Source organism: Salvelinus sp. IW2-2015, unplaced genomic scaffold, assembly GCF_002910315.2.
Source record: "Salvelinus sp. IW2-2015 unplaced genomic scaffold, ASM291031v2 Un_scaffold5513, whole genome shotgun sequence".
NCBI lineage: Eukaryota > Metazoa > Chordata > Actinopteri > Salmoniformes > Salmonidae > Salvelinus > Salvelinus sp. IW2-2015.
The window spans coordinates 30,949-50,187 of record NW_019946778.1 but is presented as its reverse complement, the minus strand read 5'-3'; the positions used below and the strand labels follow the sequence as shown (position 1 = coordinate 50,187).

General features: G+C 43.5%; 1 protein-coding gene and 1 pseudogene across 1 annotated transcript; both read left to right on the top strand.

Annotated features, from left to right (window-relative positions):
• The first annotated feature begins 326 nt into the window (after window positions 1–326).
• On the top strand, window positions 327–5,530 carry LOC112078297 (arf-GAP with dual PH domain-containing protein 2). The gene is made up of 10 exons (XM_024144587.2): window positions 327–452; window positions 782–873; window positions 1,273–1,361; window positions 1,833–1,939; window positions 2,220–2,369; window positions 2,796–2,879; window positions 3,549–3,611; window positions 3,739–3,816; window positions 3,949–4,177; window positions 4,488–5,530. Exons 2-10 carry the CDS (start codon window positions 785–787, stop codon window positions 4,514–4,516), a joined length of 918 nt encoding a protein of 305 aa, XP_024000355.2. The 5' UTR covers window positions 327–452; window positions 782–784; the 3' UTR covers window positions 4,517–5,530.
• Window positions 5,531–5,794: 264 nt separating this feature from the next.
• LOC112078298 (mitochondrial Rho GTPase 1-A-like) lies at window positions 5,795–19,200 on the top strand (annotated as a pseudogene).
• Window positions 19,201–19,239: the final 39 nt, after the last annotated feature.

Here is a 19,239-nt window from a genome sequence, read left to right as displayed (position 1 = left end):
TTTTCACCTTTCATTCAGAACCAAAAATGAATTTAACTTCAACGTCTGGAAAATACGTCTTTTCAACGTCAGTTTGCTTACTGGTACTATTTCTAGTTTTGCAGGGGCAGCAATATTTTTGTCTTCCTAGGGTGACCGAATAGTCAGGACCGGCCTGGTCACCATTGACTATTTTGATAGATATCAGTGATTTTCAGTGCTGAGTGACACCACACAGAGATGGTCATTYATTCTTTGATCTCTGTTTTTCCATGAGTTTTGAGTGATCTTGAGCCTTGTCTCTTTCTGGTGATCCTCCCGTCCTCTGCATACACTGTATAGATCCTGACTGGGCGTCCTATAAGCTGGGTTTATTTGTGTGTCTGAACTGCTCTGGAGTGCACCGCAACCTGTCCAACATCAGCCGCGTCAAATCCATACGACTCGACTTCTGGGATGACGAGCTAGTGAAGGTACTGAATGGATCTCTTACAGCAGTGGTCAACACCAACCCTGGTTCTGGAGATCTTACAGGGTGTTCAGGTGTCTCGTTCCAGCCCAACACTAACCAGATCAATCCATCAAAAATGATCATTAACTTTGTGCTGGGGTGGAATAAAAGCCTTCACAACCAGTATCTCTTCAAGACCAGGTTTTGTGACCACTATATGACAATTACACTCCAGGTTCTCATCTTGGAGGACCAATTTGGGTACTGGTTTGGTTTGCAATCTTAATCAATACAATGTATTTATGTTCTCTGTCAATTTCCTTCTTTTGGGGTGTTTGTTTGTGAACAAAGTTCATGAAAACCAATGGAAATGCCACAGGCAGAGCCATCTATGAGAAAGCAGTCCCAGCATTCTACTACCGGCCCCAGAAAGAAGATTGTGCGTAAGTGTTGCCATCCCAGGTCATTTCACTACTTCACTGACAAGTGCTCTTGGCACCGGGCACTCGTTTTTGTACAAACGAATGGCAGCATTTAGGGAAGTTGAAGGATGCTGACTTTGCGCACCAATGTAGGAAAGGGAAGGAAAAGATTGTTTTGTTAAAAAAAATAAAGAAGTGGAACTTATGACAGTGGAATTATAAATCATTTAACCAGTCAATTGTTGTCTCTCCTTCCCAATGAAAMATKATTTGTCTTTTGAAGGTTTAAGAAAAATAAATGCAATGGACAATACTTAGGGTTTCTATTCACCCTTTCTAAAACAATGCAGGAGAAACTGTGGACTCAATGATCCGATAAGCCTGTGAAACTGTAGAACATCTCATTCTTTTTACCCCCAGCGTCTTAAGGGAGCAGTGGATAAGAGCAAAATATGAGAGGATGGAATTTACCGGCGAGACAAAGTATCCTCCACTGGCCTACACGACAGGTGAACTGGCTTTACTGCTTGTCTGTGGACGTTCAAATGACATGTTATAACACATAGAACCTCTGCCATTTCTTCTATATTTCTGTATTTTAATTGTGGTCCTCTGTAGCTCAGTTGTTAGAGCATGGCTCTTGAAAYGCCAGGATAGTAGGTTTAATTCCCAGGGCCACCTATACATGACAAATGTATGCGCGCATGACTGTAGATCGCTTTGGATAAAAGCGTTTGCTAAATGACATACATTGAAATGGAAATATTGTCCACAGTGAGGCATTTTGCAGGGTCAATGTAGTTTGTTCATTGTACACTGACAAGAAAAACCTATTCTTGTCACACTGACACTTCTGTAGACCTACAGCAGAGCATCGTTCACTTGAGTGAAAACCACACACAGAGACATGAGCGTCATACCCACATGTATTGATGAGTTACGGAAACGTAACAGAGTACACTTCTTTCGGTCCATTCCAGGTTTCTATGAAGGGATGCTGTGGAAGAAGGGGAAGGGACAGTTTCAGAGAAGGAAGTTTGTTCTGTCTGAGAAGGAATTCACCCTGGCTTACTACAACAAGGAGGATGTAAGTGTGAGGAGCCATTGACATGCTGGGTAGCTTTGCTGCACGGCCAAATTTCTAAATTGTTTATGGTCACATACTTTGAAAGTGTGACTACTGAAAGGTGAAAAGAGTTCAGTTCCATAGCTCTGCTAATATTTACAGGGGTTCACTTGTGAATCATCTTAACATCATTTGACTATGACGTTCAGTTTTCTCTCAAGTCAGGCTTACAAATAGTTAAGCCACATTGTTGAGCTTTCACTGGGCTTGCATTGTACGCATCATCACTCTGCGCCCTCAGCCGTCCAAAGGGCCCAAAGCGCTCATCTCCATCAAAGACGTGAATGTGACCTTTCAACCTGAGAAAATTGGTCACGCMCATGGTCTGCAGATTACCTACCAGGAAGACAGCCACACCAGAAGTATTTTTGTCTACCACGAAAGTGGAGAGGTGGGCATTTCTCTCTGTATTTCTCTCTTTATTATAGAAGAGTAGCTTTTRTATAGCCTGGTGATCAAAGATCTGTCACTGTGTGCTTTATACAACTCCTTTGCCATATGTTTGTTATGAAAGTGAAAACTACAGAGGAGTTKGATAAATCACAAACTGATCTCMTGGTACTACCAGGTGAGATAAGAGAAAGACGYTTGCCGCCACATGGCCTCATCCAAAACACGAGGAAGTGGATAAGTGAGCAAGAAGCCATGCTAAAATATTTACAACTTTGCAAAACAAGSTTTTGTTAGTATTTTTTGTCTGAGATCTTTGTTGATCTGCTTGTATTCACAGTTGGTTGGAGATAGTTTTTATGGCATCCTCCTGTAGCAGATTATGCTGTATATCAGTGTGTAAAGCTTACTAGTCTTCCCTGCTCAGGAGATTGTCAACTGGTTCAATGCCATTCGAGCTGCTCGCTTTGCCTACCTGAAAACAGCATACCCCACAGGAAGTGATAAAGAAGTAAGTGTTTGTTAGACTATATTTCAGTAAAGTTCTCTCTGGTATATGCCCTTCTTTTCAACCATGTTTGTACCGGCACAGTATCTATTTCCATCAAATCAGAGGCTACCAATGTCTCCCCCACATGAATTTGGTATTTTTATTGTCCCCTGTAGACCATTCACTTTAGGGTGGAAACATACTATAAATTCCTGTATTATACTTATGATAAAATGTCTATTATATTCTACTGAGCCATTTACTTTATGTTGTTATTCTTAGATKTTCTTATTGTTGTTGMATTGTCGAGAAAGAACTTGCAAGTAAGCATTTCATTGGACGGTGTACACCATGTGTATCCTGTACATACGACTAATAAAACGTGAAACTATAGGGTGTTGTTAAGACATACTTCTATGAATCAATGCATTAGAGGAAGTTCAACACGTTTCAGCTTTGAGAGGGTGTCACAAGATAGTATTTCCAGTAACTATTGGCTTGGTTTTATGTTGCAGAATACCAGTATATTTAGATGTAAATATTTCCTGAAGAACAGACAGTGGTTCCTAGTGCCTAAGGACATATTCAGCAACCGTAGCAATCAATAACTACTGTTGCAATTAGCAATAAATTAATTGATGCTTATAAATGCTTCTTCTGTATTCCTCTTCATTATGTGTATTCTGACAGTTGAGGACTAGAATTACCAGAAACTACCTCAAAGAAGGATACATGGAGAAGACAGGTCCTATGGTAGGTAGTTACTTTGTGATTATCATACTAAATAATGACATTGGATAGAAGAAACATAAAGTGACCTGGTTGTTACAATGTAATCGCATTATGAACACAGTGACATTAAAGTGTATTTGTTGGGAAGCAAAGGGAGACGTTCAAAAAGAGATGGTTCATCTTGGACTCCCAAGACAGGAAGCTCCTTTACTTCAAAAGCCAGCTGGTAAGAAAGGAATCCACCTCCTCATCATCTCAAAAGGGTGTGTGTGTGTGTGTATTCGCTATGTACCTGTGTGTATCACTCGAATCCTAATCTCTACACTATCAACATGTTGTGTGTGTCTGTTTACTACAGGATGCTGAGGAGCTGGGAGTTGTGTTCATCGGCACAGAGACCAATGGTTACTCAGTGAGTGAGTGCATTCCCAAAAGGACCAGAGGCAACAGGTGGAGGTGTGGCGTCACAGTGGAGACGCCGGACCGCCAGTTTGTCTTCATGTGTGAGCAGGAGAGGGAGCAGAGAGAGTGGGTGGAGGCCCTCAGACAGGTCATCTCTAAACCCATGCAGCCCCAGGACTATACCAGTAAGAGCCGTGTCACCAGTATTCACACCACAGGAGACTCCTGAGGGGAGGACGGCTCATAATAATGGGCAGAACGGAGCGGATGGAATGGCATCAAACACATGGAAACCATGTGTTTGATACCATGCCACTGATTCCGCTCCAACCTATACCACGAGCCCGTCCTCCCAAATGAAGGTGCCACCAACCCCCTATCTCACACACACACACACACATAAACACACACTATGCACGTACTGTACATAGTATATATTCATACACCATATGGTGAATAAACTAATATACGCTTTTCTGGCTTGTCTTGTTTCAGCTGAAGCCAACATCCGAGGGAAGAGTTGACTTTTGAGAGAGAGCTGAGGGAAGAGTTGACTTTTGAGAGAGAGCTGAGGGAAGAGTTGACTTTTGAGAGAGAGCTGAGGGAAGAGTTGACTTTCGAGAGAGATTCCACCAACATTGGCTGCAAAAACCCACTCTGAAGACTATCATCTACACTGAACAAAAATATAAGCGCAACATGCAACAATTTCAAAGATTTTACAGTTTCAATAAGGAAATCAGTCTGTTGAAATTAATTAATTCACACCAATCTATGGATTACACAACTGGGAATACAAATATGCATCTATTGGTCACAGATACAGAAAACCAGTTAGTATCTGGTGTGACCACATTGCCTCATGCAGCGCGACACATCCCATTCGCAAGTTGATCAGGCTGTTGATTGTGGCATGTGGAATGTTGTCCCACTGCTTTTCAATACCTGTGCGAAGTTGCTGAATACTGGCGGGAACTGGAACACGCTGTCGATCCAGCGCAATCCCAAACATGCTCAATTAGTGACATGGTTGGTGAGTATGCAGGCCATGGAAGAAGTGGGAATTTTTTCGATTCCAGTAATTGGGTACAGATCCTTGCGACATGAGGCCGTCCATATCATGCTGAAACTTAAGGTGATGGCGGCGGATGAATGGCACGGCAATGGGCCAGGATCTCGTCACGGAGTCTCTATGCAGTCGATAAAATGTAATGTGTTCATTGTCCGTAGCTTATGCCTGCCAAATCAATAACCCCACCGCCACCATGGGGCACTCTATTCACAACGTTGACATCAGCAATCCGCTAGCCCACAAGATGCCATACATGTTGTCTGCCGGGATTCATCCATGAAGTGCACACTCTCCAGTGGCCATCGAAGGTGATAATTTTCCCACTGAAATCGGTTATGACGCCCAACTGCAGTCAGGTCAAGACCCTTGTGAGGACAACGTGCACGCAGATGAGCTTAATATCAACTGAAATAATATCTAATACCAACTGTGATTACTAATAAAAAACTGTGATAATATATAATAACTGTATGTATTAGAAGGGTATGTTTTATCCCTTTTCTTTAACAAAGGGTATGCCATACCCTCACATACACCCTCAATTCGAGCCCGCAGCGTCTTTCTGAGTTGAGAGCAATTGAATCCCTGCCTCCTCTATCATTTCACAATAAAAATCAAATCACGCCACTACATTTGAATTCCAAGCCAATGTCACCACATGAGGTGAGCGCTAGAGGGTAGCAGATGCGTTGTCTATTATGTTTCGACAGTGTTTGTCTGCTACTGCTTGCCGTAGTTGCCGGGTATTGGAGGTCAGCTGGAGGAGGTGTGCGTCTGAAATATTCGTGCATAATGTCATGAAAGTACAGAAAATAAAGAAATATAGCGTTTTAAACAATTATGTCATTTACAAGAATTGGCATCGCTGTTGAGCGTGGAACTTCAATTGTACAAGAAGCGAGAGAAAAGATAACGAATTAACGGATAAAATTCCTCCGTCCGTTTTGTCCTACAAAGAAAGAGGCGCCGAACACAAGTTTGACAGCGCAGTCTAAACTGCGCAGGCCTGGCATTAGATAAACTGCTGTAGGCGCCATCAAATAATAGATGATATTTATGATTGAACATAGACTTTATTGATTTGTGAATAAAAAAACAGTTGCAAATATGAGGAAGGACGTGAGGATATTACTCGTTGGGGAACGTAAGTGGCTGATTCATTAAATATAGCTGGCGCTTGATGCCTACACAGTAATTAGCTAGCTAGCTTAACTCCGCGAATACATTCAATTAATCAAAATACACTGTATATACGAATGTACAACTAGGTTGTGTTTTGAATGACCGCACAACGAAGAATACCATCGCATCGAACTGATTCAATGTGACATTGTGAAGACGTTTAGCCAACAAAATACCTAGCTAACTAGCAAATGCCGCAGTCAAATGCGATTGGTTAGTTAATAAAGACTGTTGGTTTGTTCACTTAGTAATACACACAGTAGCTATAGTTATTTAAACTATGTTTGGTGTAACTTCTAGCCACAGTATTTAACTAGCTAGCTAGTAATGTAGGTTAGGATCGTATCAATAGAACACTCACTCAACCTTGCATACGCTTTGCACTATCGATCTGTCCTCGTGCACACTGTGTCAGCTTGACATTTTATTCAATGGAACCAGTAGAAATCAGGTTCTGCTCAGTTCTGTGTATTTTAGCCATTTGGCCACTTTGCAGCATTTGGCCTCCACAATACACTTCTCCCAAATCCCCATAGCCACATCTAGTGCGCTTTGCAAATTCGGGCCCTATTTCATTTACATTCATCTTCTCCCATATCCACAATGCATCAATTTTTAAGGTATGYCATTTACATTTGTTTTGAGAGCGACTATTGTCAATGATCACATTTTGTAGTAACGTGGGTAGGATGTGATAGAATTGAGACCTTTAAAGGAACTTGTGACAACACGCTGGTTGTCCTTTCTGCCCTGTGTTCTTCACTCACATCTGTTTATCAGATGCAACTGGCTGGCTGACCTACATTGACACATTCTCATAGACACATTCTCTTTGGCGTTGCTGACAGGTCCCTTGAGAGGGCARCCAAAACCATACGTGTGTATGCTAACGTTGGTGATATCACTCAGCAACCAAGGATGCATTTACACAGACAGCCCACTACTGATCTTTTTCCCAATTACTGGAAAAGGAGCTGATCTGATTGGTCAAAAGACCAAGTAGTAGTGTAAAAGGACCAGAATTGGGCACCAGACTGTAAACACAGCTCAAGTGTCCATGGATACAAGTCCTTTCCACACACCTGCAGAGGCTGCCCCTGTTCTTGAACCTGATGAATTGTCCTACCGCCCTTGAAGCAGGAGCCCATTCACTGATCTGACTCAACATAATATGGGTGAAAGCTACTGCAGGCAAATTGAACCCGGCTTGATAAAACCCCTCATTGGTGTTAGATCAATGCTATGGTAGGAAAAAGGATGCATGTTAAAACGTATCAGAACTGCAACTCTCTGTTAGTATCTGCAGCCCTCTGTCCCTGGCTGTGCACTATGGTGCTGGATTCAATCAAGTCATGGAATTTAATAAGACACTCCAACACTTAACTAGTACCTGTTCATTCTTGCAGCTGCTCTTATCTTACACTTCAGTCAGTCAACACATCAGTCTAACAGTCTGTAATGTATGCAGATCCATAGCGACACAATCTCAATTGCATTCTACACTGCCTCACCCACCTAGATAAGAGGAATACCTATGTGAGAATGCTGTTCATTGACTACAGCTCAGCGTTCACACAATTGTCCCCTCCAAGCTCGTTACCAAGCTTAGGGCCTGGGACTGAACACTTCCCTCTGCAACTGGATCCTGGACTTCCTGACGGGCCTCCCAGGTGGTGAGGGTAGGCAACATCACCTCGCCACGCTGACCCTCAACAGGGGTCCCCACAGGGGTGTGTGCGCTTAGTTCCGTCCTGTTCTCCGCGCATGACTCCAACACATAAAGTTTGCGGACGGCATGACGGTGGTAGGCCTGATCACCAGCGACGATAAGACACCCTACAGGGAGGATGTCAGTGACATGACAGTGTGGTTCGGAGCAAAACCTCCCTCAACGTCAGTAAGACCAAGGAGCTGATCTTGGACTACAGGAAACGGGGAGGGGGCGAGCACTCCCCATCCACATCCCTGGGGCTGCAGTGGAGCTGGTCGCAAGCGTCAAGTTCTTCAGTGTGCAAATCATCAGAACTTAAAATGGCTGACACACGTGCACTGTCATGAAGAAGGCGCGACTTCTTCCCCTCAGGAGGCTGGGAAGGTTTGACATTGGCTTCAAAGCCTCAAAGTTCTACAGCTGCACCATCGAGAGCATCTTGACTGGCTGCATCACTGCTTGGTATGGCAACAGTACCCGCCTCGATGCATGGCGCTACAGAGGGTGGTGACAGGCCAGTACATCACTGTCATTCAGGACCTTTATATCAGGCTGTGTCAAAGGAAGGCCCGGAAAATCGTTGAAGACTCCAGCCACCCAAGCCATAGACTGTTCTCTCTACTTTCGCACGGCAAGCGGTACCTGTGCATCAAGTCTGACACCAACAGGCTCCTGAAGGGCTTCTTTCCCTAAGCCATAAGACTGCTAAATAGCTAGCTCTCACAGGACTCTAAACACACACACACACAAAAGCTTCATTTTCTCACACACACAGCATACACACACATTTATACTGACTCTATGCACTCACAGACATTCATCATATATGCTACTCTTTTTATCATATTTCCTGATGCTTAGTCACCTTACCCCTATACATATATACCTCAATCAGTATCTCTGCACATTGTAAATATGCTATTGGAACGGACCATGTATATAGCATACTTACTTCATGTTGTTCTTATTTCTATAACTCATGTTTGTGCTCTACCTTGTTATTTTTAGGTCTACGTTGATATTGATTACTGCATTGTTGGGGTTAGAAATGGCAAGAACGGCATGGCACTGTACTTGTGCACGTGACATTAACTTGAAACCTGCACATTGTATGGTACAATGTTGAGCGGTGACACTAAAGCTCAATTAATGATGTCTCCCTGTGTGAGATGATCTCCATCACAGGGAGTATCTCCTCATTGTAGCCTGGTTCCAGATCTGTTTGTGCCGTCTCGCCAACTCCTATGGTCATTGTCACTGTCACATGACCATAGGAGTTGGCAAGACAGCACAAACAGATCTGGAATCATGCTMTCCTGATTGCAATCACACACTGATGCTTCTGTCTGACTCACACACTTGTACTCTCGTCTCCACAGCCAAAGTGGGGAAGACGTCTCTGATCATGTCATTGGTCAGCGAGGAGTTCCCTGACGACGTTCCCCTTCGAGCGGAGGAGATCACCATCCCAGCAGACGTAACTCCAGAGAGAGTCCCCACACACATAGTGGACTACTCAGGTAACACCACAGACCATACAGCCTGAACATCAATCAATACTGAATGTTTAATACTGAACACTGTTCAGTGTTACTAGACTGCCGCTACAGACAGACTGTTATTTTTCAGACCAGGGATTCAGTCAATGCATGTTATGACTGGAAACTGTGTTCTACTGACAGTACTTAGGACAGTGGAGTAGGAGACGTGTCAGATTGACAAGACAATATCATACTGTCTTTTGATGTTGTTGTCTTGTGTCTGTAGAAGCAGAACAGTCAGACGAGCAGTTGTATCAAGAAATATCGAAGGTTGGTAGGATACCATTTTAACCCTGTATTATCCCCATAAAGTAAACATCTATCCCCAMCAAGGTAGAATAACATTGTCTCTCTTTTTTACAGGCAAATGTTATTTGCATAGTTTACTCAGTCAACAACAAGAAGTCCATTGAGAAGGTCAGTTTATAAACCAAGCATTCTCTCTGACGAATAGCTGACATTCAGATGTCTTGATTTAGTAACAGCCCACTGCCTGCCCGTTGTTAACTCTGTTCACCATGTCGGCCATATTGCTTGTACTTCAAGAGGGCGCAGGGCAGGCCTGAGTCTTGCCTTGCAGCTGTACAGGTTTGTATGTGTTTTCTCTCTCCTAGGTGACAAAGCCATTGGATTCCCTCATAAACGACAGGACGGACAAGGATAGCAGGTGTGTGTGCAGTGTGCATGGGTGTCTGCATGTGTGTGTGTCTCCCCTTGTTCAGGGACAGTGGGGTATACAGTCTCCTACTAAATCCCCAGCTGGGATGTGGAAAAGACTGCTCCAACACCTGAAGTGTGGTGTAGTTTTTGACAGCTTTGCCACATTTCACTTAGTAGATTGAAACAGGTGTCAAGTTATTTCAATTACATCCATTCATTATAAACCAGCCTGCTATATGACCAGTTATGTCATAGACAAGGGAAAGTACACTACCTTGTAACTGTTGTGTAACCTACTCCATATCAATGTGATAATGGAGGAAAGGTTACTGAATGAATAATGGCTATATAATGAAAGACGTGTGATACGGCTTGCCGAGCGGTGCAGTGTCTAAGGCACTGCATCGCTGTGCCACTAGAGATCCTGGTTCGAGTCCAGGCTCTGTCGCAGCCAGCCGCAACCGGAGACCCATGGGGCGGGCACAATCTGCCCAGCGTCGTCCGGGTTAGGGGAGGGTTGGCCGGCAGGATGTCCTTGTCCCATCGCGCTCTAGCGACTCCTGTGGCGGCTGGGCGCAATGCACGCTGACACGATTGTGTGACTGGCTTCCGGGTTAACGGGCGTTGTTCAAGAAGCAGTGCGCTTGGTTGGGTGTGTTTTGGAGAACGCACGGCTTCTCGACCTTCGCCTCTTCCGAGTCCTACGGAGTTGCAGCGTGAGACAAGACTGTAACTACCAATTGGATACAATAAAATTGGGGAGAAAAAGGGTCAAATAAAAAAAGACACTGTGATAGGATGGATCAGTTTTCCATATGGAAGCAGAAGGTCATGGACATTGTTGTCACCTCTTAGCTGTAAGTTGAATTGCAGCCCCCTCTGTCTCCTGTCGTTGATTTAATGTACCATTATACAAGTATGTTGAAAGTCAGTTTGTATGGCGCAGACAGCCAGACAACATTGATTTTAGGGTTGTCACAATACCAGTATCGCGATACCCTGAGTATCGTGGCAAGGAAACAAAACATGAAGTGACTATATTTCCTGAGAAAAACAGTCCTAATGTTTTTAGCCTCATGTTGTCACCTAGAATCACATGTTTGTTTTCCATATAGAACACTATATTTACATACAGTAGGTTTTAAAGGACCTTATATTTATTCTGCTTTGTGTGTTCCGGCAGACAGCCAGATAACGTTGTCTTGAATTGAGCCTGGATTTATTTAATAGGTATCGTGTCAAGGCTAAGTCTGCCTGGATACTGTTAGAGTTTAGTATAACATACTGTAGCTTGAAGATTTGTTCTGTGGTGACACTGACAATCTATTGGAGTCTAGAACCCCTGAGGACAAAATATCCTTTTTGAGACATTCAACAATGAATTTCATGATATTTTCTCAGAGCCCTAACTGTGCCTCCTCCAATGTAATGACAATGAAATTCACCTTCCTTTTGAATGAATGGCTGTTTTCTCAGCCAAATAAGATACTGGTGTGAAGTTGTAATGTTATTTAAATGAGGGTTGTAAAGATGTCATAATGATGTGGTCCTGTGTGGTTCAGTTGGTAGAGATTTGAGCTTACAATGCCAAGGGTTGTCGGTTCGATTCCCGCTGGGGCAACCCATACAGATTTTTTTTTTAATGCACACATATATGGCATATATATATATAGATGTTGTTGCAGGGTACCACTGATCCTGGTGGGGAATAAGTCAGACCTGGTAAACACAGCAGTATGGAGACCATCCTGCCCATCATGAACCAGTACTCTGACATTGAGACCTGCGTGGAGGTAAGAGAACACTGACTGGTGGCCTCTGTTTACGCCGCCATTTTGGGGCTAAACTGACGAGTGCCTAGCAAGAGTACATTGAGAATGACCATATAGCTAGGCTAATGAAAGTTGTGTTACACTTGAGTTGAGGCTCAATCAAAATGTATAAAAGCACTAGAAATGTATTTAAAGGGTCTCTGATCACTGATTAATTGAATTCAGGCTGTAGAACTTTGATCAACAATGTTCATATTCTATCCCGGTTCTGAAATCCAAACAGCTGAAACGGCGTAAAACATCTAATTGATGCATTGACCTTGTGATGTAGGTTGTCTGCTGGCCCTGGGCTGGGAGACTCCTAATGTTTCAGCTAACTCCTGACTCCAGTTAGAATGTATCTGATGGCTGGTATATTAGTCTGTCTTTTGCTGCAGAGACTGGCAGTATTCATTATGGCACACAAAATAAAACATTTTGCAACGTAAAATAAAAATAAGCGTTTATTAGCCAAGTCCACATAGTAAATTAGCCCTTTTCAGATCCGTTTTTTAATTTAATTTTGTGTCTAATGAACATGCCCCCGTCGGTCGTTCTACTGAGTGTGTGCACTGTGTGCTGAGACGCCACTTCTACATGGAGGAAAGTGGTTGGCACATTACTTCTTCCATTGGTCTCATGTGACAGCCCAGTCACATGTCCTCTCTGGCTAGATTAGTTACAGGATAAAGTAGTAGAGGTGGAGGGGACGACGTGTTGGAACAACACAACACACACAGTCCAGATGTGTTAAAGTGACAACCTGCGCAGGATCCGTTATGCAGTTGTCTGCACAAGGTTCATGGGTACTTGTACGTGATGCAACACTGTTCAGTCTCTACATATTTAACATTGTACACCTCTCTCCCCCCTGTGGAATTAGCCCCTTGTCATGGCAAGCCACTATGTGTTATAGCCTGGCTGTTTCTGGCCCTAGTTTCACATTGAGAGATGGACGTTCTGCTTTCCAGGACTCATTTAGACCACTAAGAGTTGGTCTTGCGGCTTGAGTGTTTTTTCCACTGAAGCACCATAAATCTGCAATGCACGTAAATGCAACATCTCAAGCTGATTGAGAACCATTTGATGTGTATAACCAAGTAGTTAAAGAGGGATAGGTGATTAGTCAGGTTTGTCATACACATGTTTACACATGGTTTACACCGTACAATGGAAAATGCCCAGCTCACCCTTTATTTCAACAGTGATGTCCTACACTACCATATTGCTCTGTAACAACATGGTTTTAGCCTTGGTAAATGTAACCTTCTATTTAAATAGCAAGTCAGTTAAAGAACAAATTATTATTACAAATGACGGCCGACTCCGACCAAACCCGGATGACGCTAGGCCAATTTTCGCATCTCGGCCGGATGTGATGCAGCCTGGATTCGACCAGGGACTGCAGTGAACGCCTCTTGCACTGAGATGCAGTTGCCTTAGCCCTAAAGATGTTACTAAAGTGAACATAATGGTTTCCTGTCTCCTTACAATACATGGTTGTTAGACCAAGCAGGGGTCTTTTTCTCTGTGTAATTGTTCCCCGGTTTTGAGGTTACTGATTTTGTGTTTGTCAGTGTTGTCTAGCGGTTTGAGGTTACTGATCTTTGGTTTGGTAGGTATGTTCTAAGCGGTTTTGAGGTTACGTCTGTGTTTTGTCAGTGTATTCTTCTAGCTGGTTGAGGTTATGTACTCTGTGTGTTTGTAGTGTATTGTTCTGCTGTTTTGGTTACTGTATCTGTTTTGTCAGTGTATTGTTCTCTAGCTGGTTTTGAGGTTACTGTATTGTGTGGTTTGTCAGTGTAGTGTTCTAGTCGGTTTTGAGGTTACTGTATCTGTGTGTTTGTCAGTGTTTGTTTTCTAGCTGGTTTTTGAGGTTACTGTACTGTGTGTTTGTCAGTGTATTGTTCTAGCTTGTTTTGAGAGGTTACTGTATTTCGGTGTGTTGTCAAGTGTATTGTTCTAGCTGGTTTTGAGGTTACTGTATCTGTGTGTTGTCATGTATTGTTCTAGCTGGTTTTGAAGGTTACTGTATCTTTGTTTTGTCAGTGTATTGTTCTAGCTGGTTTTGAGGTTACTGTATCTGTGTGTTTGTCAGTGTTTTGTTCTAGCTGGTTTTGAGGTTACTGTATCTGTGTGTTGTCATGTATTGTTCTAGCTGGTTTGAGGTTACTGTATCTGTGTGTTTGACAGTGTATTGTTCTAGCTGGTTTTTGAGTTACTGTATCTGTGTGTTTGTCAGTGTATTGTTCTAGCTGGTTTTGAGTTACTGTATTCTGTGTTTTGCAGTGTAGTTGTTGCTGTTTTGAGGTTACTTATCTGTGTGTTTTGTCAGTGTATTGTTCTAGCTGGTTTTGAGGTTACTGTATTCTGTGTGTGTTGTCAGTGTATTGTTCTACGCTGGTTTTGCAGGTTACTGTATACTTGTGTTGTCAGTGTATTTTTCTACTGGTTTTGAGGTTACTGTTTATCTGTGTTTGTCAGTGTTTTGTTCTAGCTGGTTTTGAGGTACTGTATCTATGTGTTTGTCAGTGTATTGTTTCTAGCTGGTTTCTGAGGTGTACTGATTATGTGTTTGTCAGTGTACTTGGTTCTAAGCTGGTTTTGAGGTACTAAGTATCTATGTGTGTCAGTGTATTGGTTCTGCTGGTTTTTGGAAGGTTACTGTAATCTATGTGTTTGTGCAGTGATTGTTCTAGCTGGTTTTGAGGTTTGACCGTATCTATGTGTTTTGTCATGCTTATGTTCTAGCTGGTTTTGAGGTTACTGTTCTTGTGTTTGTCGAATGCATCTGCCAAAAACCTGAAGAACATCTCAGAGCTGTTCTACTATGCCCAGAAGGCAGTGCTCCACCCTACAGGACCCCTGTACTGCCCAGAGGAGAAGGAGGTGAGGAGGGCAGAGGGAAAACTCGTGGTCCCTAGCTACCCTAACTATGTAGTCTGATCAGGAAATACTTTTCCTGGTCAGGTTAYGCAATCAAAAAGTTTCTAGCGCTAGCATGGGTACACAGGCAACATCTACTTTTTAGCTCTCCAAAAATATCATATTTTACATATTTCAAATGTATACTTTGTGTTTTTTCAGATGAAGCCGTCTTGTATCAAGTCTCTAACTCGCATCTTCAAAGTGTCGGACCTGGACAACGATGGCATCCTCAACGACAAAGAACTCAACTTCTTCCAGGTTGGAGCCTCACTGGGAAAATAAACCTTGTGGGAAAACCTTTCTTGGCTGTAGCTGCAGGCTTGTGTGCTTGATCTGGCTGAAGTGAAATAACCTGATTTACTTCGTTTTCCAATGGCAGTTTATTTTAACTTGAGTGGAAGAGAGAGAGAGAGGGAGGGATAGGTTGTTAGTGGGTTCACCGGTAGCCTGCAGACAGGTGGTTGATTTAGAAACCCTTTCAGAGCATCTTCTGTAGTAAATAGTAAATGGTGCAAAGCTCTATACTTATCTGCTTATGATTTCAAATATCCCAAACCACGTTACATTAGTAGCTGTGTCAGATATGTTGGAATAGACTGGTTCTTGCCCATTTTKGTCTCACCAGGCGTATGTTCAGTTGTGTTTAGGGGATGTGTGTTGAGTGATTTATTGTTGAAGCACTTGGATGCAGCATTGTGCCGTGTGTAGGCTTTCATTCATCACTCGAGTTCTGTGTGGGTATAGTAGTTCTGTGTGGGTATAGTAGTTCTGTGTGGGTATAGTAGTTCTGTGTGGGTATAGTAGTTCTGTGTGGGTATAGTAGTAGTTCTGTGTGGGTATAGTATTATCTGTGTGGGTATATACGTTGGAGTTTGGAGCTGTGTGGATATAGTAGTTCTGTGTGGGTATAGTAGTTTCTGTTTTGTGGGTATAGTAGTTCGTGTGTGGTGTACACATGGTGTGTTGTGTGTCTGGTAGAGGACGTGTTTCAACATGCCCCTGGCGCCCCAGGCCTTAGAGGATGTCAAGAACGTGGTGAGGAAGAACATGACGGACGGAGTCGAGGACAACGGACTCACGCTCAAAGGTGAGACTGACCACACTGTAGGCCTTCCTTCTTTCATTCACTTGCTCTATTCTCTCTCATTCAATATCTATCTATTCTCTATCCATCTCTCTCATTCATCTCTCTATTCATCTCTCTCCATTCAATCTCTCTCTATTCTCTCTCCATCTCTCTCCTATTCTTCTCCATCTCTCTATTTCTTTCTCCCATCACTCTCATTCAATCTCTCTCCATCTCCCTCATTCAATCTCTCTTTCCATCTCTCATTAAATCTCTCTAATTCTCTGCCCACTCTCCCTTGTACTCTCTTCTGTAAACCTTCACTAAAGGTCATGCATGAATAACATATTTAATAACCCTTTACCAGTGTACTGTGTCCATCTCTAAACGTTGTGTCTGGGTGTATCTCTGACGTGTATCCATTCTTCGTCCTGATTGGCCACTAGGGTTCTTGTTCCTGCACACGCTTTCATCCAGAGGGGGCGTCCCGAGAACCACCTGGACGGTGCTGGTGCGAGGTTCGGGTACGACGACGACTTGTGGAGCTTCACCAGGAATACCTGTTCCCCCTGTGAGTGGACACTTGAACCCCTGGACCAGGGTCGTGTACATTAGGGCACATCGTAGTAAAAACGCTTTACAGCAGAAAAACAAAAAAACGACCTGTTCTGGACAAGTGTAGATAGTAATAACTTTCACTCTGTGTTTGAGTGCTTTCTTCCATTTCGTGCCCTACAGAACACAACGCCTGCCGTACGTCTGGGCAACTCTTACACCTCTGGGCAGAAAGAGGGAAATATACACCTGTTTTATGTAAGGCTGGACGAGCATAACAATGACTCTGAGCCCAATTCAGTTTCAGTCAATAGCAGATAAAGGACATCTGCTCTACAGGCTCTCACTTTCTTTAGACAGTGTTCAAAGATGGTTTAACGTTGATTGAAACCTACTGACCATCAAGCCTGTCTGTGGGTGCATCTTACACTACTTGTTATGACTTGCAAGTAGCACTAGGTCTTTCCAGGGTGAGCCTTTTGAACAATGCCAGTTTAAGCCATAGACTTTTAAGGCGATTAATGCCGGAATGTTCTCTTGTCCGTGGCCAGGCTAAAATACCTGCTGACTGCAACCACCGAGCTCAAACCACAAACGCGTACCTCTTCCTCCAGAGTGTCTTTGACCGCACGACAAAGTAGTCTAGGACTGAATAACTCCTCCTACTGTTGTGTTACTTCTGCCTCACAGCACAACATTCACAGGTTTTCCCCAAAGTCCCAGTTGGTAGTTTACCGGAATCAGGGAGGAATAAGCAGGGAAGGAATCCTCCCAACCGGCTTTTGGGAAAGTTACCGGAATGTTGCAACCCTACACAAAGCTAGCATATTTTTAGAACAGGGGTCTAACTCGTGTGTGTGTGTGTGTGTGTGTGTGTGTGTGTGTGTTGTGTGTGTGTGGTGTGTGTGTTTCAGGAAGAGACTGTGCCTTGTCTCCAGAGGAAGTAAAGGACCTGTTCAAGTGTTTCCCTACATGCCCTGGGGTCCCGACGTCAACAACACAGTGTGGTACCAACGACCAGGGCTGGATCACCTACCAGGGTTACCTGTCACAGTGACGTGAGTTAGGCCAGTATACCTGGACTCCCACTACCTGTTACCTATGTCTAACTTGAATGATTTGGTAATGCAAGTTATATAGCGCTTTGCTGGAACTCAAACTTCTTCTTCACTTTCATATGCTACGTAGATGTGTACCAAAGCCCCCACAGACACACACACACACCTAACAGGCTTTCAATTGTCTGATTGGCCAGGTTAACCGACATAACCTGGATGTGCAGCGCTGCTTGGAGTACCTGGGCTACCCTTGGCTACTCAATCATCTGTGAGCAGGAGTCCCAGGCAGCAGCCATTCACAGGTAATGTGAGCGTGCGTGACCAGGTTTATATGCTTGTCATGTATTGGTGTTAATTATTGTGGCCTCTCTGTTTGCACATTTGAAACCTAATTAGTGGTGAGTTACTCTAAATCTACAGTCACTAGAGTTGTGTGTGTGTTTGCRYGCACATGCATCTGTGTATCTCGTGCCCTTGTTCCTGACCCGTCTCTCCTCCCTCAGTGACCCGTAACAAGCRCATCGACCTGCAGAAGAAGCAGACGCAGCGCAGCGTGTTCCGCTGCAACATTCTGGGAGCCAGGGGGAGTGGCAAGACCAGCTTCCTGCAGGCCTTCCTGGGTCGCAACCTGCTGGTGAGTCCCTGGAGCTACCGATCAACTGGGGTGTATTCGTTATGGCACACCCCAGCAAAATGTTTTGCAATGCAACAAATATGTTTTTTTCCTTATTGGACAAATTCAGGTAGTCCCTCCCTGTTTCATTCAGTTTTTTCCCTCATTTTGGTGCCTAATGAACATGATCATGGCTTTTCCATCGAAGGCACACTGCTACCTGCTAAGCACACAGTTCTGTTTTATAGATACTCTTAAGTAGCCATGGTGACACGGGTCTGTTACTGTGTTACTAACTCTTAAGACATAGCAAACTATCTATTATTATTATTATTAGTAGTAGTATTATTATTATACAAACTTAACTATTTAGCAGTGAGGAATAAAAGGTACTGTTGTATCCGTTTGGAGTGGTGAATGTGTGTTTCTGCGTTACTTAACAGAAACAGCGGAAGATCAAAGAAGACCATAAATCGTTTTACTCCATCAACACCACGTATGTCTACGGCCAGGAGAAGTACTTACTGGTGAGGCKGTGCATCTCTCTCCCCGTGTCATGCTTTCTGCYCAGTTGTATAATCTATAATACTGTGTTTTATGTGTGTCCAGCTGTCTAGCAGTAAATTATGAGTGTTTTCCCCTCRTATGTTTTGGAAACTAATATGTTCAGTGCTACACAGTGAATGTTAATCACCTGTCGAGTTACATACTATAGAACAAGACTGGTCTTGAGAGAGGCCTTTCTGCTGAAACGTTGACATTGAACCGTCTCAGCTATTTCCCCCTTCTTCCCTCTCCCCTCTTCAMCCCTCTCTCCTCTTCTCCCCGCTTCACTCTTCTCTTCTCTCCTCTTTTGCCTCCCTGTAGCTTCATGAGGTGATGCCAGACTTTGACTTCCTCTCAGAGGAGGACCTGGCGTGTGACGTGGTCTGTCTGGTGTATGACGTCAACAACCCGCGCTCCTTTGAGTACTGTGCCAAGGTCTACAAGGTGTGTACAGTACCTAACTGACAAACTGTATCAAATCCATCAGTCCTTAGTTTAGTCCTG